Raw genomic sequence first — 23,735 nt, forward strand, 5'->3', positions numbered from 1 at the left:
TAAGACACATAACACAATGGAGCAGACACTAGGATTTTTCAAAATCAATCTAAAAATGTCCAGAGAGAAGTGGAAGACATTTAAATGATGCTGGAAGATAGGGAGCAGGCCAGGAACACCATCTAGACTTATTTGCTTTTCTTCATTCTAGACACTAGGATTTTTCAAAATCAATCTAAAAATGTCCAGAGAGAAGTGGAAGACATTTAAATGATGCTGGAAGATAGGGAGCAGGCCAGGAACACCATCTAGACTTATTTGCTTTTCTTCATTCTAGAAGAGGTTGAATAAGCTCACATACAATGGCTATCTGGAGTGACTCTGGAATTGAAGCATACGCCCCATGAAAATGATAGCACTTAAGAGGCCCGTGTGTCAAGGCCAGACAGACACTATTTCCAGTAATGTTTGATTCTCCACACCTTTATGTTATTATACATAAAGGATTTGGCCCCTTCTTCCATGATCAAGATCTTGCCTAAAGAAAAGCAGTATCTCCTGAAGTGTATTCCTTTCAGTCTCAATCAACCCAAAAGAGAAAAATGAAACTAAGAATATATCGTGGTCTTTCTTCCTCCATACAGAATTGCTGTCTAGTATGCTGCCAGTTACCTGATCTTTTTTCTCTCAGAGGGTATGGGAGGTCCAGGGCTTTCCCTGCATATCTGGAAAGCAGCGAGTCAACCTCTTCCAGGGTGAAGCCAATCTCCTGTCCAGCCAGCAGCTGATGCAGAGTCTGTACAGCCACAGTAGCCCAGTTCACTTTCATGTTCATCAGTAGCTGCTCCAACATGAGCAGAGGATTGGAGGACAAGTGGGCATAGGTGGCCCGGTGCTGCTCAGGCAGGGTCAGCAGAACCTGTTTGTGGGGTAGATTGTAGAACAAAGACAATAGTATATAAACTTCAGGGAAATCTCAAGATTCTTATAGGGAAGGGAAAGGGTTACAGAGACAATGGCCCATAGCCTTACTACAACTAGTCAGCTGTCTTTTGGGAAGGAAGGTTGAACTAAGTCCAATTCAAGTTCAATTGGGTGGCAATTGTAAAGTGCCCTCACTACCTTTACTTAGACAAGGGGTTGCAAATCTTTTTCTATAAGACGTCAGAGAGCAAACATTTTAGACTTTAGGATCATAAAACTATTCAGCTCTGCCAATATAGCATGAAAGCAACAACAGAAAAACATATAAGTGAGTATATGAATGGATATGTCCTGCTCCAACAAATCTTGATTTACAAAAACAGGCTAAGGCCTAGATTTGGCCTAAGGATGGTAATTAGCTGACCCATGACCTATCTCCAGGCATAGTTGAGCCCTGTCTGACCCATTATGCCAACAGAAAAACATATAAGTGAGTATATGAATGGATATGTCCTGCTCCAACAAATCTTGATTTACAAAAAACAGGCTAAGGCCTAGATTTGGCCTAAGGATGGTAATTAGCTGACCCATGACCTATCTCCAGGCATAGTTGAGCCCTGTCTGACCCATTATGCTACCAATCTATATGAGGCTTTACTTAGAATAAGCAATACAGGGTGATGTCAGTTGGCTGCCCAATCCTGGCCCCTCCTCTGTCCTACTCATCAACAAGGAATACAAACTCCCTTTAGAGGTCGTGATCACTAGGCTTGAAATAGCTTCACTAGTTCTGTTCTGCTCATGCCAATTCCCCTACTTAGGTACAGTGAATCAAAAAGAAAAAAAAATGTTGAACATAGTGGCCTGTACCTGAAACCCCCACACATGGGAGGTAGAGGCAGGCAGTTCAGGAGTTCAGGCTGCTTCAGTTATGTAGTGAGTTCAAAGCCAGCCTGGGCTACGTAAGACTAGTCTCAAAACAAATCTCTTCCATAGGTTACCTGGCACTTGTTCTATTTGCTGCCAATCAGCATAATCAGAAGAGTGTCAGAAGGTGCCATTTAGCTTATAATTAACTCTAATAGTGTCTCCAACATAATGAGATAAATAACCATCTTCTGTGAATACAGACTAGTTTATCAAGAAATAGTTTTAAATTCTTATACCCAAATCCCTTTGGAAGATAACTATCCCAAGACTACTTTTTTATTTTGTTTTGTTTTGTTTTAGACAGGATCTTCCTGTAGCCTCAACTGGCCTGGAACTTACTATGTAGACCAGGCTAACCTCAATCTCACAGAGAGCCACCTGCCTCTGCCTCCCAAGTGGTTGGCTTAAAGGCATGTGCCACCACACCCAGCATCAAGACTACTTTTAACTGGTCTGGGATGGAGGTCAACTATCAGTATTTTTAAAAAGTTTACATGACTCTAATACATGGTCAGTCTTGAGAAACAATAATACAACAGGTGTCATGGAAGGCCCAAGGATAACTTGAGAGACTGGGTAAAATTCTCCTTGCAGGCAGGGCAGGACCAGTCATAGGAGATAGAGTTAAGATAAAGTGGGCTGCCAGGCTAGGACTTGATATAGCACAGGCCAAGAATGGCAGGTGCCTATGATGGTAGGTACCTATGAAAGAGCAAATTCTGAAGTAGAAGCAGGGCCAGCAGTCCCCTTCTCAGCTATTACTTCCCCAAACCCCTTTCCTCCTCACCTTGGATCCCATGTACAATGCCTGGATTTCACGGTGTCTGACAGTGGTCAGTTCTCCATAGAAGTGGGAGGTGAGGTAGTTGGCCAAGAAGTGTGAAGTGGCCAAGCTAGGGTGCTGGTCAAGGGACCGCTCTGTGACCTCAAGGCACATGGTGGGGTCAGGGATTCTTTGTAGGAGCTGTAGTGGAAGGGCAGAGGAGGACGGTGAGACCTGAAGAACTCTTAAGGGCAGCCTTCTTCACTTTGAGAAAAGAATATTTAGGTTTATTTTATGTTAATCTTTTCTCTAGATTTATTTTCACCACCCCCAAAGTTTACCAGTGAGCCAGGACTTTGACAGGACCCAGCGGCTCCATCTAGTACTTAGGTAGGGCTAAGCACAGCTCAAGATGGCTGTAAGTGGCTCCTGAAGGACACAAGGGGCAGATCTATGTTTGCAAATACTTTGCATGGGGTTCAGTAGGAAAAAAGTCACCTGAGTTGACTAACCTTATTACTCCCCAAATGAAAAGTGAGAAGAATTATATGCTTACTTGCAGAGCCTTTTCATGTTCTTTTCTTTCTAGCAGGTAGAGAAGATGCTTGTGATGAAGACTGATTAAATGTTCCCTTGGGATTGGGTACAGGCAGCCCCACTCCTCACACAGCCCATACTCCTGCAAGGAAACACACATACTTTTATTTCCTTTAGATTACTGACTTTGTCTTTATCTTTAATTTTTTTCCTTTTTCATTTTTGAGACAGGGTCTCATTATGCAGCCCTAGCTGGACTGGAGTTTAGTATGTAGACCAGGCTGAACTTGAACTCAAAAGATCTACCTGTCTCTGCCTATAGAGTGCTGGGATTAAAAGCCAGGCTTGGCTTTGACATTTAATCCAAATTTTACCTGGTTTTTCTTAACATTCTTAAGTCTGCCTTAAGACAGGGCACCTGACAGTGCCCAAATATTCCGAGGTGCTAGTGTCTGAGATGGCCTCCCTATTCCTCTGGCTGCGCCTGCCTTTTTCACTGTACTTCCTTGCATTTTAGGTGATGTCAGGTGTCCTGTTTGAGCCCCCATAATCTGACCTAACACTTGTCACCTGATATTTTATATTGCAATCACTTTGGGATGCATCTTACATTGGCCCCTTTCCTTAAAATGTAAGTCACTCAAGGGCAAGGGCTAATTTTAATTAGATTTGTCTCTCTACCAATTAGCATAGTGATCAGTAGCATTTAGTAACTATTTCCTGGATGAATGAGCATTTGAATGAACATCTACATTTTCAACTATGGTGTATCAGCTTCTTAAAAGGTAGACACATTTCTATTTAGTGTTGAAATGGATAATAAATAAAGGGAAGAGATTCACACTCAGTACTGATCATGGAAATGCAATGTGCATCAATGAGACAACATCCTAGAGGCAAACAGCAAAAAAGTGAAATATAAGGAGTTGTCAAGGATGAGGTGTAACAGAAAGTAGGAGTGAGACTATAACTGGGATCTCTGATTTGATGAGAGATCAGTAGCATCCTAGTAAAAAGATGAACAGCAATTCCACTTTTAGGAATACACTCTGCACATAGTATAGAAAATCTCTACTTCCCTGTATGTGGGCAAATTTCACAATTAAAAGAAAGAAAAAAAGAATATGTTGTAGTTATAAAAAATCTGGACACTGACACATGCAAAGGGAGCTACATAACTAGCTAAGGAGTTCTAGCTCTGGAAGGAAGTCCATCCTGGAAAATAGTACCTCTGCTTCCAGAATCATGTTCATGACAGACGATGGGTCCTCAACACAGCAGCTCCTCAGGGTCTGCCAATCACACCACACTGGAGGATCTTGCAAATCTAGAATCTAAGGAAAGGCAGACAAACCCATCAGAACATCGGGCAGCTTCTCACGAATAAGTCACTGATGTATCCATGGAATGGCCATCCCTAGATGTCTACCCCCAAGTCAAGCTGTTAGAACTTTCCAGGAAAGAGGAGAAAGAAAGCAAGTGAGGCAAAGACTGTTTAGAGGCAATGAAGCTTTTCAGAAGTAAAATCAGAGAAAAAGCCTGGCTAGGGCCCAGAATAGGGACTTACACTGTTGAAGACATTTCTCAAAGGCTTATCCAGACTTGTGAGGTCAAGATCATTTGTCCCTAGATCCTCCACCTCAAAACTGGACCTAAGAAGTTCTTCTAGCTTGAATGTTCTGTGGGATCACCTTTCCTGTACCATTTTAGCTTTGTATAAAAGCTGTTGAAGAGGTCCCTTGTCTGGTGAGCTCTGGACTCTGTTCTGCTCCAAGGGCACAGGGGAAGCTGACATACACTGCACACTTGATTCATAGCTGTGCCTGTGGAGTCTGTCCCCCTAAGTATCTTCAGCTTGGTACAATGCATATCCCACAAAACCTTTCACATTTGAAAGATTCAAAATGGCTCTGGAAATTTAGCTGAACTTTAGAACATTCTTCAAGAAAAGACAATACAAGTAGAATATATACAAAGCTCAACTATACATCTGAAAATATCTTTGTGGAGTGTACTGCACCATTCCAACACTAATTCTATTATTATGCATGCTTGATGCAAACGTATTTATTTATTTTAATTTCATATGTATGAGTGTCTTTCCTACAGGTATATAAGTGCACCTATGTCATGTAATGCCTGTGGAGGTCAGATGAGGGCATGGGATCCCCTAGAATTGGAGTTTTGAATGGTTGTTAGTCATTGTGTGGGTGCTGGGAACCAAACCAGGGTCCTCTGGAAGAGCAGCCAGTATTCTTAACCACTAAGCCATCCCTCCAGCCCTGATGTAAATATATTTAAAATAGTAGGAGCAATAACATAGGAACCAGATAGAGTCTCCTTTCCATTCACCTAAGAACAGAAGAAGCTAGATGCATAGGAAAACCCCATTCTACATTTTTTGTTTCTTAAAATATCTTATCATAAGAAAACAGGCTGAGGATGGACATTGGTGAGAAGCCTGTTTTTTATGCTCAATGCTATAGCCCATACCTTCTGGTAGATCCGTAGCTCCACAAGCTTCCTCTGAAGCTCAGATTTTAGTTCTTCTTGGACAGCCATGTCTGAAATGCAGTAGGCCAGGATCTCTAAGCATGACTCCAGGGGCCACCTGTCCACAAACTGTAAGGCCAGCTGACTTCTCAGAGATGCATCCTTCACAGGAAATAGGTATTGCCAACCTTCCTTGTCTATAAGACAAAACAATGTCCAGAAGCAGCAAGCCTAACCTGAAAGGGCTTAGCAGTCCCCGTTACTAGAAGCTTTGTTCCATCTTTTAAAATAGAAGCTTGGAGGAGCCTTAAGATTCAAGTGATAATAACTAGGTCTTATACCTAGAAACATTATATGACAAGGAGAAATCCTCTACCATTAGTGTACCTTTACGTAAGCTGTCAGTCATGGTATTCACAGAAGGGAGAGAAGGAAGGAAGGACAAAGATAAGAGAGGAAAGGAAGGGAAGGAAGCGTCCTGTGTTTTGTTATGATGCCTTTCAATTTCATCTTGTCAGTGGAACTTGAGTTTTTCCTGTAGTTTCTACTCTGCATCTTGTATAACCACTTGAAAGTTAGTTCAGGTGAATGAGTTTCATTCTCTAGATGTTTGTCAGTTAGACAATCTTTCCTTTGCTCTTTTCCACAATTGTTTCATAGATCTGATCTTGGAAATTTTAAAAAAAGACCCCAAGCAATTAATACCAAAGAGTCATTTTGGGGGCTTTCTTAACTTTTTAAAAAATATTTTATTTATTATTTTTATATTTTTATGTGTATGCGTATATTGCCTGCATATAGGTAAGTGCACCTGTGTTGTGCAATGCCCACGGAGGTCAGAAGAGGCTGTTGGATCCCCTCAGAACTGGAGTTATAGATAGTTGTTTGCTGCCATGTGGGTGCTGAGAATCTTTTTGGTCTTTTTTGAGACAGGGTCTTCCTGTAGCCCCAGCTGTCCTGGAACTCATTATGTAGGCCAGCTGGCCTTTAACTCACAGAGATCTGCCTCCCTCTGCCTCCAGAGTGCTGGGATTAAAGGCCTGTGCCACCACACCCAACCAGCCCCCTTTCTTAACCTTCTTAAGGAAGATTTTTCCCTTTCCAAAGGGCAGCCACACCTCTGCTAGAAAGCCACTCCTGGGAGCACACTTGACTTTTGCTCTTCCCAGTGGAGCACTTCATCTCATTGGTTTTCTATTTTGATTATACATTCTAATCTCTTGGAATGCTTTTGCTTACGTGTGTGTGTGTGTGTATGTGTGGCATATGCCTGTGTACACCTGCATGTGGAGGTCAGAAGTTGATGTTGCGTGTCTTCTACTGCTCTTCACATTATTTTAAAAAATCATTATTTACTTATTTGTTTTTATTGTGTGTATGTTATATGTGTGTGAGGGTGAGTGCCATGGCATATGTGTGGAGGTCAGAGGGATAACCTTTGGGAGCTGGCTCTTCCTTCCTATCTTTATATTGGTTCTGGGTATCAAACTCACATTGCTGGGCTAGTTGGCAAGTGCTTTTACCTGATGAACTATCTCACTGACCCTACACCTTGGTTTTTGAGATGGTACCTCTAACTGACCAACAGCTTGCTGGTTTGGGTTGATTGGCTAGCTAGCTGGCCCCCAGGATCATACTTGTCCCTGTCCCCTAAGTGCTGGGCTTACAGATGTGTTCTGGGTCATCCTGGCTTTTATTTGGGTCCTGGAGATCTGAGCTCAGGTCCTCATGCTTGGGTAGCAAGCACTTTACCCACTGAGCCCCTTGTTCTGTTTTGAGACAGAATCTCATTCAGTCCCAAGCTGGTCTCAAACTTGTTATCCTCCTGTCTCAACCTCCCAAATGCTGAATTGTAAGCTTTAACCACCAGGCCCAGCTCATAGTTCAGTTCATTCTTTATAAACAGCTTTATTAGAATGAAGCCACTCTCATCCCTTTATGTATGGACTCTGGCTGCTTTCATGCTGCAGTTGTAGAACTGAGTAGTTACAACAAAAACTGTATGGCCGTCAAAGTACTTTACAAAAAAAAAGTGCTAACTTCTCCTTTAAAGTTATCACTTACAATGCTGGAGAGATGGCTTAGTAGTTAAGAGCACTGGCTGTTCTTCTAGAGGACCTGGGTTTGATTCCCAGCACCCACAAGACAGCTCAGAACCATCTCTAACTCCAGTTCTAGAGGATCTGATGCCCTCTTCTGGCCTCTCTGGGTATTGCATGACATGGGCGTACTTACATACATGTAGGCAAAACACTCATGCACATAAAATAAAAATAAATAAATTTACAATTACTTGAACTCCCTTCTGGACCTCTGAAGATGGGGGCCCAGACTGTCATTTCTAGATCTGACACTGACTCTGATATGTAGGATCGAAAATACTGGTTATTGGTTGTTAATCACCATTCTAAAGTTAGACAGATTTGGGCTCTAAGTTCTATTCTACTTTCTGCCCTGGGAAAGTTTTCTTTTCTTTACTTCATTTCTTTTTTTTAAATTTTGGATTTATTTATTTTTATTTTATATGTGCAAATGTTTCCATGTATATAAGTGTATTATGTGCATGACCATGGAGGTCAGAAGGAAGCCTTAAAACTGGAGTTACAGATGGTCATTAGCCATCATGTGGGTGCTAGGAACTGAACCCAGGTCCTCTGGAAAAGCAGTCAGTGGTCTTAACAGCTGAGCCATCTCCAGCCCCCCTGGGTAAAATTTCTAACCTCTCTGAGCCTTAGTCTAATCCTAGTAAAATAAGATTATGGTGATACTTTTTGCTAGAGTTATTGAGAAGATTAAATGTGATCATACATTTAAACACTAAATATTGTTGCTGCTAGTGAAAGAGGGAGGCGTGGCTTCTGCTTACCACAGGCTGCAGCACAGCTCAGGACTGCATCCCTCACGCTGCTTAGGTCATCGGAATCTCGCCCATACACTTCAATGAGCTGAAGGGCACGTGGCCAATCTCTGGCCACCAGGGCTTCCTCAAAGGCCTCAGTCAGTACATCCACGGCAGCAGGAGAATGCAGACCCAAAAGGACAGTAGAGAGATTGGCCTGACCACAGAGACTGGCTGCCAGACCCTGTTCCTGCTCAGAGGACCCGTGTAGAGGCTCCCAAGCTGCCAAGAGGGAGGCCTCGAGCATAGGAAACTGTTCTAGGAGGTGCTCACACTCCTGGGCTACCTTCTCCACAGTCAGAGGTGCCTCCCTGCGACCACACAATTCCTTCCAAGACAGACTGGGCTTGCTGGCCTTTGTCCCCCGAGAAGCCCCCAGGCAGGCCACTGTGGCCAGTAGCTCTGAGCAGGACTTAAGGAAAGCCAAGGCAGAGGAGGTGAAGCCCGGGAGTAAGGAGTCCCTTGGGGAGGAACGAGACTTCTTCTCTGTTGCTGCAGGATTCTCATTTGGTCTAGGGGAGCTTGGCGTAGAGAGTGGGACACCATCCAGGAGGTGAGAGGTGTACTGCTGAGCCAGGACACCCAGGTGGATCAGAAGCGATGAGGCCTGTTGGCTTTGTCGAGAAGGGCAAAGAGTAAGGGGCTCACAGCAGCAGTTGATGATGACTTGAGGCACACTTAGGTTGAGACCCTCCCGGGCAAGAAGGGCTGCCAGCCTGGAGGGACAGAAGCAGAAGGCATGTGAGGCACCACCACCCAATCTCACAATTTCTTTTCTTCTTTTTCTCTCCCTCCTTCCCTCCCTCCCTTCCCTCCCTCCCTTCCCTCCCTCCCTTCCTTCCTTTCCTTTCTTTCTCTCTCTCTTTTCTTTCCTCCCCCTCCTTCTTTTCTTTCATTCATTCATTCTAGACAAGGTCTTGCTGTGTAGCCCTGGCTGCCCTTGAACCTCCTACGTGGAACAGGCTGGCCTCAAACTTGCTATCTCTATGTCCTGAGTGCTGGGATTACAGGCAGGTACCACCACAACTGGTTTCAATCTTACAGTTTCTTTGTGTTTACACAGCAAATATGAACGAAGGTTCCTAATCCATCTCCTTTTAAAGACTAATATGAAAGGTAGCTCAGCTAGACACATGACTTGGGCCTTTGCTTTTCACATATCTGAGAGATATGTCATCATTTGTCTATAGAGAGAAACTTTATGATTTTTTTTATACTTACAAAGTATTCTAAGGATAAACCATAACATAATCCATTCTCTATTAGTAGACCATGGAGTCTTCTGATCTGTGGCACATGTACCACTTTTCATACATATAATAAAGTTCCAGGATAAATTTCCCAGCATGGATTGCTAGGTGAAGGGCCTATCAATTTGTTTGTTTAGCATATATTGTAATAGGGTTCATTATGGCCTTTTAATCTGAAATTTGTTTTTGTTGATCTTCCTTCTTTACTCTTCTCCTCTAGTCATTGCCCCTTCCTTAAGTCCTTTTACCCCTTGCCATCCCCTATCTGCTTTCACGTCTCATGTGTCTGATACCCTCCCCCCACACACACAAAATCTTTTTCCCATCTGTGGCCCCCTTTCTGGTTTCATGACCTATAACCACATTCACATATATAGAGAGTAAAAGCTAGGATTTGCATATGAGAAAGAGCATAGGGTATTTGCCTAAGTCTGGGTCACTTCACTTAATATAATAATTTCCAGATCCATGCATTTTGGGGCAAATTTCATAGTTTCACTATTCTTTACAGGGGAATGAACTTCCTTTGTGTACATGTACCATGTGTTTATTATTTATTCATCAGTTGATAGATATCTAGGCTGATTCCATTTCCTTGCAATATATTGTGAATAGGTCAGCAAGAAATATGGATGTGTAAGTATCTCTGTGGTAGGATATGGAGTCCTTTGGTTACAGGCACAGGAATGGTTCAGCTGGGTCATATGATAGTTCTATTTTTGTTTTTGTAGAAACCTCCATACTGATTTCCACAATGGCTGTACCAGTTTTTGCTTCCATGATAAAGCAGGGAGGCCCATGGCTGACTCCCATGGTGGTGGCTCCTACCTGTCTGGAGGAACTTGTTTCTCAAGCAGGAGGTATGAGACCAGTTGGGAAGAGCTCTGTTGCAGAAGAACAAAGGGGTTTCCAATCTTAATCTCCACCTTATCTGCAAAGGTAAAGAAAGTGACCCTTGTTTGCCCTACTGGGTGTAACAGGGTATTGTTTCCTAGAACAAATTAGCCATATTGTGAATTATGACAAAGACAACATGGAGAACCCTTCCATTGATTCACAGTAGGCATAGATTTTTCTCAATGTGACCCTGGATACAAGTAATTTTACATCTTATAGCTTCGAAGACTTCCAACCCAGACAAACTGCAGCGGGTCAGTGTAGCTACACACTACTGCTCACTTCAACCTGAATGAAGTACAGTCAGGAGAGGTTGAGTATCCCACAGCTGAATGCGTTGGGACTACAAATGTTTTGGATTTTGGAAAGCTTGCATATACATAATGAGATATCATGGGGACAGAATCTAAGTTTAAATACTGATGATGTTTTATTTACAGCATATAGAGAGAGCCTGAAGGTAATTTTAAACACTATTTTAGTTCACCTGTGTTTTGACTATGACCTGTCAAACCACTTACAGTGTCAGGTTGATGCTCAAAAAGTTTTGGATTCTGGAACATTTAAGATTTCAGAGTTTCATTTCCTTTAATTCCAGCACTCAGGAGGCAGAGGCAGGCAGATCTCTGTGAGATCGGGGCCAGTCTGGTTTACACAAAGAATTCCAGGCTACCTGGGGCTACAGGGAGACCCTGACTCAAACAATAATGACAACAACAGCAACAGCAGACTGCAGAGTCTCAGGTTAGGGTATTCAGCTGTATTTGCTCTCTGAACCCAAGCAACACTCTAGTACTCATACCCAAAACCTTGATTTTTCTACTGGGTCTTCAAATCCACAATTGACCCCAGGTCTGGCAAAAAGGAAAAAAAAAAAAAATTCTTTTTTGATAAGTGTTTCATGTAGCCCAGGCCGTCCTTGAACTGCTGATCTTTCTGCGTCTGTTTCCTAAGTGTTGGGATTATAGGCATGTGCTACCACACCTGGCTTCAGAGATATTTTGGAGGCACTGATTCCAAGAGATGTTACTGAGGACGCCATGTGCTGTTTAATCTTACTTAGCATGAAGATGCATAAAATAGACAGATGAATAAGAATTTTACAAACCTGGTCTCGTTGGCTATTGTACCCAGAGCCTCTTAATGGAGCACTGTTCCTCTTTCTTTCCCTAATAATTGTCAGTCATGACCCCCTATCTTCTTTCCTGCTACGTACCAGGATCAGCACTCAAACTCCGAAGGAGAATTGTAGCCAGGGAGTTGCAGTAGCTGAAGAAAGTGCCCACATAGTCAGTCTGTCTGCTGTCTGCCAGCGTCTGTTTGCCCAGGGTCTTCTGGAGGAGCTGACTTTGGATGTGCACAAGGTGGGCTTCTGCCTCAGGAGCTTTCTGAGATGCTTGATCTACTAGGGAGTCAAGTGGAGTACTTTTGGGCTCTGAAAGGAATTAGGGTGGGAGAAGGGACACAGGCTTTAGTCTGTGCTTCTAGCTTTCTGTCAATTTTTGATCCAATATTCTATATAGTGCATTGGGCATCTTTTTGCTCAGACACTATACTTACAAGGTAGACAAAAATTCTGAATTCAGCCACCTAAACAAGTGATTCTCAGCCAGGAAGAGCTACTGTTTCTGGGGGTGAAATAGCTTTTGGAAGAGCTCAGTAATTTTCTGGGAAGGGTTGACCAATATTGACTGAGTACCAGTTGCCTATATTTCTCAGCATAAGTGAAAAGAATGTATCCACTGTTAAGAGGGTTAACCATCCTTTCACTTGAAGGCAGGGAAACAAGGAAGTTCAGTTCAGAGATGTGCCTTGGCTAGTTAAAAAGAGCTGGCTGACTTAAAAAGAGCTAGCCGAGCCCAGTTCTGGAGTCTGGGCTGAGAACAGAGCCTCTGTTCTGAAGTGCTCATACACCCTCCAGGGTCTCCCTAGTTCAATCCTTATCTGCTTTTCTGTTTATATGCACATGGCTCTCTACCTGGGAGTGCTAGTGCCTCTCTCAGGGCCTGAAGAGCCTGATCCAGTTGCTGAGAGAGGCTGGTGTGGCTGGCTACACAGTCCTCAGTGAGGCTGGGCCAGCACATCTGAAGCAGCTCAGTGATACTGCATCGAAGAGAGCCTCCTCCCTTTTCTTCTAGAGTCTCTGTGGAAAGCAAGCAAGAAAAGAAGAAAAGAAAAGAAGTCTGCTCTTAACTTACTGTTCCAAGTCCAGGAGGGGAAAAAGGGTGGGGAGGGGGGATGGAGAAAAGCAACTCACCTGATTTAGCATGTCCAGCTAATATAAGTGGATAACTGAGAATCTTACTAATTTGCTGAAGAACAACAGGAAAACCTCGAATACCATCAGCATTGAGAACCTGGTTTAGCCGCCGACCTGGAAACAGCCAAGGAAAGAGGGAATGCAGGAGAACAAAGGACTTCCAGAGACCGTTACTCAGGTCTGCTTGTGTAACTTTATTCTTTTCCAAGATGAAGCTCGAAATACACATGTCATTGCGTGTGACAACAAACACCTGGTGCATTCCATGTTTGAGGTTTTAGGACCTTTGATGAGATGCCTCAGCTGTCAACAGAGCCAGAATCTCTGGCACTCCTATGGGATTTGTTGCCATAGGATTTAGGGCTTTGCTTTGGCACTATCTTCAGCTGTGGACTTGAGCTGGAATCACATCTGTCTATTCTAATGATCTAATTCTATTTTCATGTAACTCTACTTTTATACACCTGATTCCTCTAAGAATTCCATACACACATGCTGGGACATTCCTAACTTCAAGGCATGATCCTCTGTCCAACTGTAATCTGCTGAATTTTCCTTTGCATCTGGTTTACAGATTCATGGCAGTCCTAGACTAGGGTAAACACCTTCACCCAGGAGGGGCACGCAGTCTAATGACACACACTCTATTTGTATCTAATTATCTGTAGTGCTGAGACTGAAGTCAGGGCTCATGTGTGCTAAACCCTCATGCCTGCATTTGTATCCCTGAATTATTTTTTTTAATTAAAAAAATTACTTTTATCTTATGAGTTTTGCCTACATGTATATAAGTATACCCTTGTAGTGCAATACCTGTGGAGGCTAGAAGAAAGTGTTGGATGCCCTGGATCTGCAGTTATGGGTGGTTCTGAGCCACCCATATGAATGCTGAGAACCCAACCTGGGTCCTCTGCAAGAGCAGCCAGTGTTCTTAACTGCTGAGCCAGCTCTCTAGCCCTGCCCTGTATCATTCTTGAAAGTACGTTTCTTTCTTTCTTTTTTTTATAGTACCAAATGATTTTTATGGCATTTTATGTATGTGTATCATTGTACTTTGCTCATATTCACCCCATCATCTCTTCCTCTCCTCCCTGCCCTTGCTGAAACTCCTTCCCTTCACGTAGTCACCCTTCTACTATCTCATTGAATGTATGTTTCCTCCTTGAATTTAATGATAAGCCAGAAAAGAATTTCCCACAAGTGACTATAAACTGCTGTCTTTCAGGGTGATGAGATGCTCAACGGTCTGTGTTTATGCCATTGGATTGGATGTGAGGATGTTAACTAGTATTTATGCTTTCTCCTTATTCTCCCTCCCCTAATTACTGCTTTCTTTCTGTATAAGTTCTCAAGGCTCTCTGGAGCTCACCTCTACAGCTGAGAGTGAATGAATGAATGAATGAATGGATGGATGGATGGATGGATGGATGAAGGAGGATGAAAGGAGGTGACCCTGCCCACTCACCCCGGCTCTCAAGGCTGCTGTTCAGACGCCGCTCAGCTGTTTCCAAGAGTTGTTTGCAGGTCTTCCAGAGATGGCACTGACAGCAAGCTAAGTCAAATGCAGCCATAGCAGGAGGACTGAGGTCTTTCAGAACCTCGCTCAGAGGCATGGCAGGCTCCATCAGAGTAGCATTTATCCAAAAGTCCTCCTGGAGTGTGGGGATAGGGTCTTCGGAGGTGTCCAGTAGCCTGTCCGTCACATCAGAGATGGAGTAAAACACCATCCCTGGACATGCAGTGGTGCAGTGAGAAGCAAGGGTTAGGTGATTCTAAGTACCATTTCGATCACAGAAAGTAGTAGTTACTTTAAGAATGTTGGTGGTTCTCCTGCACAGGATGTATGCATATTAGCACTATCACTATCACTATAGCCCACTTTCAAAGAATAAAAAAAAGGGCAGAAAAGGAAGACCACAGTAAACTCAAAGTGGTAGAGATGAGGCATGAGGGTATCTTCCAAATAAGTTCTAGAAGCAGGATGAGAAAGACATGGATCAGTGCATGCTAATGGGAAATGGTACCTAAAACACATTGCCAAAAAGCAAAGTAGACACCAATATTTATTGTAAAAGACCACTTATATCAAAAAATATTAAAAGGATGTACCTATACATTTTTTCAATAGGGGTCTGGGGATATGGCTCAATAGATAAGAGCACTTGCTGTACAAGCATGAGGACCTGAGTATATATTTTTAAAAGAGGCACAGAAAAATTTCTGGGAGCATATGTAGAGGAAAACATACAATGATAATTTGATATATAGAGTCTCAGGCACTAGGAAAGGTAAAAACACAGGACAAGATTCTGCTTTTAGAAATAATGAAAGATGCCAGGCATGGTGACACAAATTCTAGGCAAGCTGGGGCTACAGGGAGATCCTGTCTCAAAAAGACATAAATAAATAAATAAATAAATAAATAAATAATGAAAGATGGTCTTTTTGACTATGCAGACACAGCTGGGAATTATACCACACGGAGGACCTAAGGCTATAAATGCATCAGCTTTTCAGTTTAAGAAAATGCTTGCCAGTTACATGAGAAGGAAATAACTCCTAACAATTCTTGGAAGCATGAGACAACATCCTTCCCTTTAGCTTACGTCACAGGGGACAAGCTGGGGTGGCAGGTATGTCAACACCTGGTCAGGGAGATTGGGCACAGCTAGGAAACTAGTGGAATGTGTCAGGATTGCTAGCTTTGAGGACACATGTCCTGCTTTTCTTTTCTGCCCAGTCCTATGAAGAACCTGTGATCTGGGTGGTTTCTTCCCTTATGCCTCCATCCCAGCAAGTCTCCACCTATGATGGGAGCAAGGAAGACTGACCTGCTGCTGCGGCGCTGCCAATGGCCTGCAGAGTGGAGCGGCCACTGCCAGTTCGCCGAATGGTGGTGTTACCCCCATCTGAGTTTTGGTTTTCAATCTTATGCTCTACTCGGGCCAACTCCTGGATCACCTCTTGGTAGCGCTCCACAAATATCAGTTCCCCTGCGCTGGGAGAGGACTTTAGGTCGAACATGAATACCACCTGTCATGAGAGAGCGAGGAGTGTGGTTATGGTGGGCCCACCAGGTCTGAGAATGTCTCGAGACCGGATGTTGGGCCAGTTCCTTAGATGTTAGTCCTAAGATGGTTACTTTGCAGGGTCAGAAGAGCATTGAATGTCAGAGTAGATCAAATACAAAAACAGTTCGTTTAAGTCAGTAAGAGAACCATCAAAGGCTTAGCAGAAAGCAAACAGAAGATGTTAATAATTTCAGAGGAAATATTTATAACAAGTACAGAAATAAAATACTTTTGCTTACTATTAATCTAGGAATTTAAGTAACATCTAACATTTGACATCTAACACACTAGCAAAGTGTAAGTATAAATCCTTAAGGGTTAAGTATACTGTCACAACTGTTGTGAAAAGTAGTTTGGAAATCTATAAAACTTTTTTTTCTGTTTTGTCTTTTTGAAGCAGGGTCTCTCTGTAGCCCCAGCTGTCCTGGAACTCACTATGTAGACCAGGTTGGCCTTGAACTCACAGAGATCTGCCTGCCTCTGCCTCCCAAGTGCTGGGACTACAGGCGTGCGCCACCACGCCTGGCTGGAAGTCTATAAAACTATAAAAAAGGATTTTTAGGGGCTGGAGAGATGGCTCAGCAGTTAAGACCACTGGCTGCTCTTCCAGAGGACCTGGGTATGGTTCCTAGCATCCACGTGGCAGATAACTACCATCCATAATGCCAGGGGATCCAATGCCCTCTTCTGACCTCCGTGGGCATTGCACAACTTGGGTGGACTTACATACATGCAGGCAATATATACATATTAAAAAAAAATTTAAGTTTTAATAATTACATCTATTTGTTTGTTTATTTATTATGGGAGAGGTGAGTGTATTCCATGGTATGTATGTGGAAGTCAGAGGACAACTTGTGGAAATTGGTTCTTTCCTTCTACCATATGGGTCCCGGGGATTGAATTCAGGATGTTAGACTTGGCAGCAAGTACCTCTGTCTGCTGAGCCATTTCATCAGCCTAAAATATATCTTATGTTGGGGGCTGCAGAGATGGCTCAGTGGTTAAGAACACTGGTTGTTCTTGCAGAAGACCTGGGTTTGAATCCCAGCACCCACATGACAGGTAACAACTGTCCGTAACTCCAGTTCCAGGGAATCCGACAGCGCCTTCTGTCTTTTGCAGGCATTGGATGACACAGGTGCACTCACATACATGCAGGCAATACAGGAATACACATAAAATAAAAATAATTTAAAAAAAAGATATCTTATGTTAAGTCCTCTCCTCTCTTCTCCCTTCCTGTTTCCTTTTCCTTTCCTCTTCCTCTCCCTCTCCTCTCTGTTTCTTTCTTCTTTCTCTCTTTCTCTTTCTTTTTTTTGAGACAGGCTCTCACTCTGTAGCCCAGGGTGGTCTTGAACTCAGTAATTGTCTTGCTTCCATCTCCTAAGTGCTAGGATTATAGGTGTGAGTCACCATGCCTAGCTGTGAGAACTTTTCTTAAGGAAATAATCCAAAAGGCTTAATACCTAAGGATGACCATGTTTCCATAGCATTTTAACAAAGTTGAAAATAATCTACATGTTGGACATAAAGAAAATGGTTAAATGCAACATGATTACAGACTATTATCTGATCACAAAATCAAAACTACAAGGTATATGTTTATAATGTAAAAGAAGGTACAATTTAAAGTAACTTCATTATATAAGTCATATGTATTTTAGAAAAATATTGGCCCAAAATGTATCTTTAACATTGGCTATTTCCATAAATAGGGTTAAAGTAATTTTATTTTCTTGTTATTTTTTTTTTTTTAAATACAACTTGTTCTGTAACTAGGTTAGAAACAAAGTTCTTACTAAAAAATTGAAAAGAGGGGCTGGAGAGATGGCTCAGTGGTTGTAAGAGCACTGGCTGCTCTTCCAGAGGACTCAGGTTCAATTCCCAGCAACCATAGATCCAAGGGATCTGATGCCTTCTTCTGATCTTTATGGGCATTGCACAACTTGGGTATACTTACATACATGCAGGGAAAACACTCATATACACACATTAAAAAAAAAAAAAAAAAAAAAAAGACCAAGGCCAAAGGAAAGGAAGACAGATACGGTCTTTAGGAGTGAAGGCACTATATAATTCCTAGCCAAATTGTCTGGGTTTGGGTTTCAGAATGGCTGTGAAGCAACAGCAACAAATCAGCTGACCCTTCCTCCCAATTTTAGAGCCAGGACTGTATCTCACTGTAAAGCCCACTCTGTGTGAGGCCTCTGGTTCAATTCACAGCACTGCAGAAACAAAACAACAAAAAGAAAGGCTCGAGGGTGGGGTAGGTTGAGGGATTCCTTCTCTTGTCCAAAGGATCATAATTATTAAAATAGGCACTCTAAAATGATCAGAGGGAGTTAAGGAAATCCCTGATAAGTTAAATTATTACCTACGCTTCACTTAGATTTCTTCCTTAATATCTAAAATCACAGTGTAGGAAAATTCTAACATACAAGTTAAGGAACCAGCATTAAGTGCCAAAAAATATACCAAGAGTTTGAAACATTAGAAGAGTATTTAATGCTCTTGAGTTCAAACAATGCAGAGCATTCTCAAATTTCTTATAGCTGCTGCATAATCTTCTTAACATCGCTATGAGGTGGGAAAAGCAGGCATGTAAAATGTATTTAACTATAATTGTCCAAAGAGGTTATCAAGTCTCAGAGAGACTGGGTCTTTCTCTACCCCAGTGCTATTTTCTTTACACATATGATGGGCCCTCTAGTCTATTAGCCCCTATAGTTGTACACTGAACATTAACAGTCTTCCTGTTCTTTACCAGACATTGACTGTATTATGATTTGTAGCTATATAAAAACACAGTTGTGTTCACGGGAGTGAAAGAAACAAAAATCCCACTGTTCTGAAGTATTGAGATTGTGGCTAAATAGTTTATCTTATTAAAACACCACTTATGTCAAGAACACAAACAATATACTGTCTCTAAATCTTTGGTGCTAAGCACTGGGCCTGCACACCTGGGAATTCCCTTCTGTTTCTTCTGCTCAAAGTAACCCTCCCCTGCCCCCAACTACTCCCAAGTGACTCTGGAGTCACATCCATCTATCTAGCTTTCGCTGAGGCCCAGCATGATGGAGCCAGCCAGTGGATGACTTAGCATACTTTACTATGACAGTGAGCTGCTGTGGCTCCCCTCACCTGATGGGCTTCTGCAAAGTTCCCTTGAAGGATACAGGATGCCAGCAGTGACTCAGGTGGGGAGAACATCATGGGGATGAGGGAACTCTGAGGTTGGGGCTGCAACCGCCCATCCAGCTCAATCTGCCCAGACACAGCACTCAGACTCCCTTCTGTAGGGATGCAAGAATATAGGAGGTCAGAGAAATTAAGGAAAAATCATACTGTTGTCCCCTCTTCTCCATATTCTTATGTTTTCCCTAAAAAGTCTGTAAATGGGTCTTGGTTTCTCTTCAAATGAAGGCCACACATTTGCCATCGTCTTAGAATACAAGTACCAACTGCCTCCCTTGGGTAGTCACCTTTTTCTCCCTGCTGTTGGGTAGCTCAACTGAGTGAAGCCTTTTCTTTTTCCCCAGCTGACAGCTGTTTGGCTATCTGCACAATAAACCTTAACACAGGCTCAATTCTGTTTTTAACACATGTTACATGGCAAATTTGTACTAGGGCAACTCTGCCAAAAGTTGGCATCTAGTTGGGATCCATACCTGAAGTACTTGTACTCAGCTCACTACTTGTACTTTCCAGGGTTAGGTTAGAGCCTCTGCTCCGACCATCTAGAGGTGTGAGAAAGAAGAGAGAAAAATCAAGCATCAACTCCTTATAGTGGAGAAAGTACAAAGTTAGCTAACAAGCCACGATCTGGGTAGACAGGGAAGATAAGGGGTGACTACTATGCCTGTTGCTTCTTCTAGATAGCAAGGATGGAAGGCAGGTTTTCATGGAAGGCAGGATTAATATGGCCCCAGAGTTCTCTTGGCTAGTAGCCTTTACCATTGGTTTGTACATTATGGGTCTTAGAGCTCTAGGAGCTTGTGATCAACATCTGCCAGCTAAGTACTTGCAATAACCTAGTAAAAGTAAAGTACAACTGTTATGGCCAGGAAGCAACAAGATGCAAAGAAGAGTCATAACATTTTCTGACACAGAAAAGGGTGTCTTCAAAGTTGAAAAGGTAGGGAGCCGCAGTGGAAAGCCTAGCTGCCAAAGTCCATGCTATTCAAAGCCCCGGAGGAAAAGCTTCTCAGCACCAGCTTTCCTGAAGTGCTGGGATGTGCCAAGAGAGGCCGTCTGTCCTTAGTGTGGTCATGTGGAACAGGGAAACACAATCTCAAAAAAAAAACAAGAAAAAAAGAGATAGCTTTTTTTTCTTTCCTCAATGGGTCTCCCTGTAGCCCCAGCAACTGGCCTGCCTCTGCCTCCTGAGCGCTGGGATTAAAGGTGTACGCCATCATGCCCAGCTAATGTAGCATTGTTTTTGCTTTGTTTTATACAGAATCTTACTATGTATCTCAAGATGGCCTCCAACTTTGGATCCTCCTGCCCCAGCCTCTCGAGTGCTGGGATTCCAGCCGTGCCCTACCACTCTTGGATATTACATCATTTTTAATAGTACAAACTGCATACAACCTAAATATCCATTAATAGGGCACATATGACAATGTAATGCAAGGCAACTGTTAAAATGGTAAGAAATTCTCAATATACAGAATGATAAGTTTGCATACATAAAAGGATATAACTGTAAAAAAGGACAGTGCGATTCTGTGTGTGTGTGTGTGTGTGTGTGTGTGTGTGTGTGTGTGTGTGTATTTATGTATATGTGAAAGGATATGAGTGTTTGTGGTGTATGGAAAATTTCTGGATATACAAGAAACAAGAGTTGACTTAGGAAGGAGTAGGATAATCTTATACTTTTGTTTGCTTGGACCTTGTGCTCTATGTAGAAGAACACTTGACAAGCAGTAGAGCAGTATGCCACTTGTCTGGTGTATGGGAACAAGGCTTGAGAAGAGAGCTCTTCAGATTACCTGCCCGGCCCTTTCTTGTCCGGCGACCTCTGCGGAGACTAGAGTGCCTTGTGGCAATGGGCCGGTACCTTCGAGAGGGCTGCTCTTCTGAAACAGCAAACACAGGCAAAGTGATGAGGTTTGGTTTGACCTCTTGTGGGAACAAGCAGGGATGATCTGCACTGAGCTGCGACATGAGTATTACTCCACTCTTCTGATACAGGAACTATGGTTCTATGCATTGAATTAGGGTATGGCTGTCAGGTACCCTATCTACCTCTTGTCTATGATCCTGGGATTTTTCTCCTTTTTCTACTTTCTAGACCTTCTAGTTCTGTTCCCCCCTCTCACCTGAGCCCTGGTTGCTTGTTACCACCTTGTATCTCCACTGAGCCTCAGAGAGAACCTTGGAAAACCGATGTAGGCGGCTCTGCAGTCCATCCCTGCCTCCTGGGAAGCTCTGGCCTTCTAGCAACATTGACTCTGCTGGGGTGCTATGGCTGCTTATCTCATCTAGCTGCTCCTGAAGAAGACCAAGAAATGCTCCTATTGCAAATTCATCAGCCAAGAATCCACTGATGCCACTAGTCAAGTGCTTCAGATCCAAAAAGTTGTTCCGGTGAGGTCCTGGAGAACTGCCTTTTGGTTCTGTCTTTGGATAGCTTGGCACTGTATGAGCAAGGCTCCTGGGTCCAAGAGAACTCCGCTCTGACTTCCTCGCAGGCTGTGCTATGTGCTGAGGGCTCTCTGATGGTGACCTCAATCCCTGGAGGCCTTTCCCCTCCAGGTCATCATCCTCAGCATAGTCCTCGGGTAAGTGAGGTTCTGGGTGAAGATCGGCAGAGGTGATGAGGAGCAACGAGAAGATGTTTTCGAGAAGTTCCAGGCACAGAGAGTCAGGGACACTGTGTAAATACTGTCGACACCTGGCCAGGTATTGTGAGAAGAGAGGTGAAGCACCTAAGAGGGTGTAGAAGAGAAGAGACCAGAGGAAGGGAAAAGAGGAGGAAAGCATTAAAAAGCACAGCTCACGAATACTTCTTACTAGGCTTCTGCTTAAAAATATGATATTATTATTCCTTATCTCCAACAAATATTTCATATGCCAGTTCCAGGTAGTGTGGACTCCTTATCCCTTAAGTCTATTTTAACCTGTTGTAACACTAAAGATGATCACAGGCTGCGTAGGTCTATTAAACATTCAATAGTCAACAGGGGTGTGGTGACATAACGCTAATCCCAGCACTTGGAGGCTGAGGCAGGCAAACTGCTGTGAGATTGAGGCTAGCCTGATCTACATAGTGAATTCCAGGCCAGCTGGAGCTACAGGGAGATCCTGTCTCAAAAAACAACAAAACAAAACAAAACAAGAGAGCTGGCATGATACTGCATGCTTGTAATCCTAGTGTTAGGGAGACTTGAAAGTTTGAAGCTAGCCTGGGCTCTATCAACTTCCATTTGAATTGCATAGCAAGACTATTTTAAAAAATAAAAAAAGTAAAAGAAAAAAATTACAAGTTTTTCTTTAAACTTAGTTTCAATTTATTTATCATACATACACGCATACATATATGAAGATATAAGTTGCACACCTAAATTTAAACTGGAGCTGATATGAAATGCTATTCTTACTATGAACTCCAGCTACAAAAAAGAAAGCATTTGGCAAATACACTAGATGATCAGGTTTCATTAAAATGTAAGTAAGTCCTTTGATTTTTTTTTAAATTTTGATTTTTGAGACAAGGTCTGTAGACAGGCTTGTCTCAACCTCACAGAGATCCATCTGCCTCTGCCTCCACAGTGTGCACCACAACTCCTTTGCTTTTTCTGTGTCCCTTTGATTCAAAGGCTGATACATGTATCAAATTATTCCCAAGCACCATACAATGGAGGACACCTCAATCCTAGTAGGAAAAGGTTAACCACATAAAACACTTACTAGGGAAGATCTCTGCATCTGTTGGGAAGAGGGGGATGGAGTGTACCTGGGGAGGGGAGACAGTCATTCCCTGGCTCCAAGGCCAGGTCCTCAGAGGTGCGGTCTTTGCAATCCTGGCACTGGGAGTGCTGATGTGAGTTCACACAGAGGGCATAGATGGCATACTTCATGGCACAGAAGCCCTGGTAGAGGGTCAGGCTCTGGCACTGGCTCAGGTGCTCAGGGACCACATCAGTTGTATCTGAAGTGTAGAAACATGTAGAACTTCAGAGTTAATCTTTTCAAGCATGAGCAGTAAAAATGTCTGAAGCTAAGAGGGTATACTTCAAGTTTTTACCCTCCTTTCTGCATGTCTGATCTGTAGCCCTTCCAGGTCTTTCTTCCAGTCAACACCAACTTTGTTCTTTGCTTTCTTTTCCCCATCAATCTTCCTTCTACAGGACTCATGACCGCCCTGCCCCGCCCCCCCTCCCCGCCATTGCTTTGGACTATGACTTGAGTTTTGTACCACAGTCCTATTCCTATCATTGCCTTTACAAGTTTAAGTTCCCAGTATATCCCAGTAGGTTACCAGAGGTCAAACTTAAAACATTTCTTTGGAAGCCTTTTGTCCTTGTAGGTGAGAGTCAGAATTCTAGTTTTTAGGAAATCTGCCAAATAGTTGCCCATCTTTCCAGGAAAAAAAAAAAGGAATGTGGTAATACTGGCTTGACAGTCAGTGGTAGGTCCTTTTGAAAGGTAAATCAGAGCCAGGCATGGTGGTGCATGCCTGTAGTCTCAGCACTGGAGACAGAGGCAGGTCGATCTCTGTGAGTTCCAGGCCAGCTGGGGCTACTGGGAGACCCTGTCTCAA

At 43.0% G+C, this 23,735-nt stretch overlaps 1 protein-coding gene across 5 annotated transcripts in view; it reads right to left on the bottom strand.

Moving 5' to 3' along the window:
• Positions 1–23,735, bottom strand: part of Zfyve26 (zinc finger FYVE-type containing 26) — a 76,607-nt gene that overhangs the window by 38,909 nt on the left and 13,963 nt on the right. For all 5 annotated transcript variants that reach the window (XM_017802943.2, XM_029555549.1, XM_017802942.2 and 2 more), the window contains 17 exons: positions 22,929–23,123; positions 21,292–21,900; positions 20,962–21,048; positions 19,639–19,707; positions 19,112–19,263; positions 15,725–15,926; positions 14,359–14,622; positions 12,891–13,007; positions 12,612–12,776; positions 11,850–12,068; positions 10,565–10,667; positions 8,454–9,202; positions 5,588–5,784; positions 4,324–4,428; positions 3,114–3,236; positions 2,582–2,758; positions 613–859 (listed from right to left, as the gene is read on the bottom strand). In XM_017802943.2, the coding sequence (XP_017658432.1) occupies positions 613–859; positions 2,582–2,758; positions 3,114–3,236; positions 4,324–4,428; positions 5,588–5,784; positions 8,454–9,202; positions 10,565–10,667; positions 11,850–12,068; positions 12,612–12,776; positions 12,891–13,007; positions 14,359–14,622; positions 15,725–15,926; positions 19,112–19,263; positions 19,639–19,707; positions 20,962–21,048; positions 21,292–21,900; positions 22,929–23,123 (3,780 nt within the window). The remainder of the gene's footprint in view (positions 1–612; positions 860–2,581; positions 2,759–3,113; positions 3,237–4,323; positions 4,429–5,587; positions 5,785–8,453; positions 9,203–10,564; positions 10,668–11,849; positions 12,069–12,611; positions 12,777–12,890; positions 13,008–14,358; positions 14,623–15,724; positions 15,927–19,111; positions 19,264–19,638; positions 19,708–20,961; positions 21,049–21,291; positions 21,901–22,928; positions 23,124–23,735) is intronic.

The sequence above is a fragment of the Nannospalax galili genome, unplaced genomic scaffold (genome assembly GCF_000622305.1).
Source record: "Nannospalax galili isolate Female #2095 unplaced genomic scaffold, S.galili_v1.0 scaffold285, whole genome shotgun sequence".
NCBI classification, from domain to species: Eukaryota; Metazoa; Chordata; class Mammalia; order Rodentia; family Spalacidae; genus Nannospalax; species Nannospalax galili.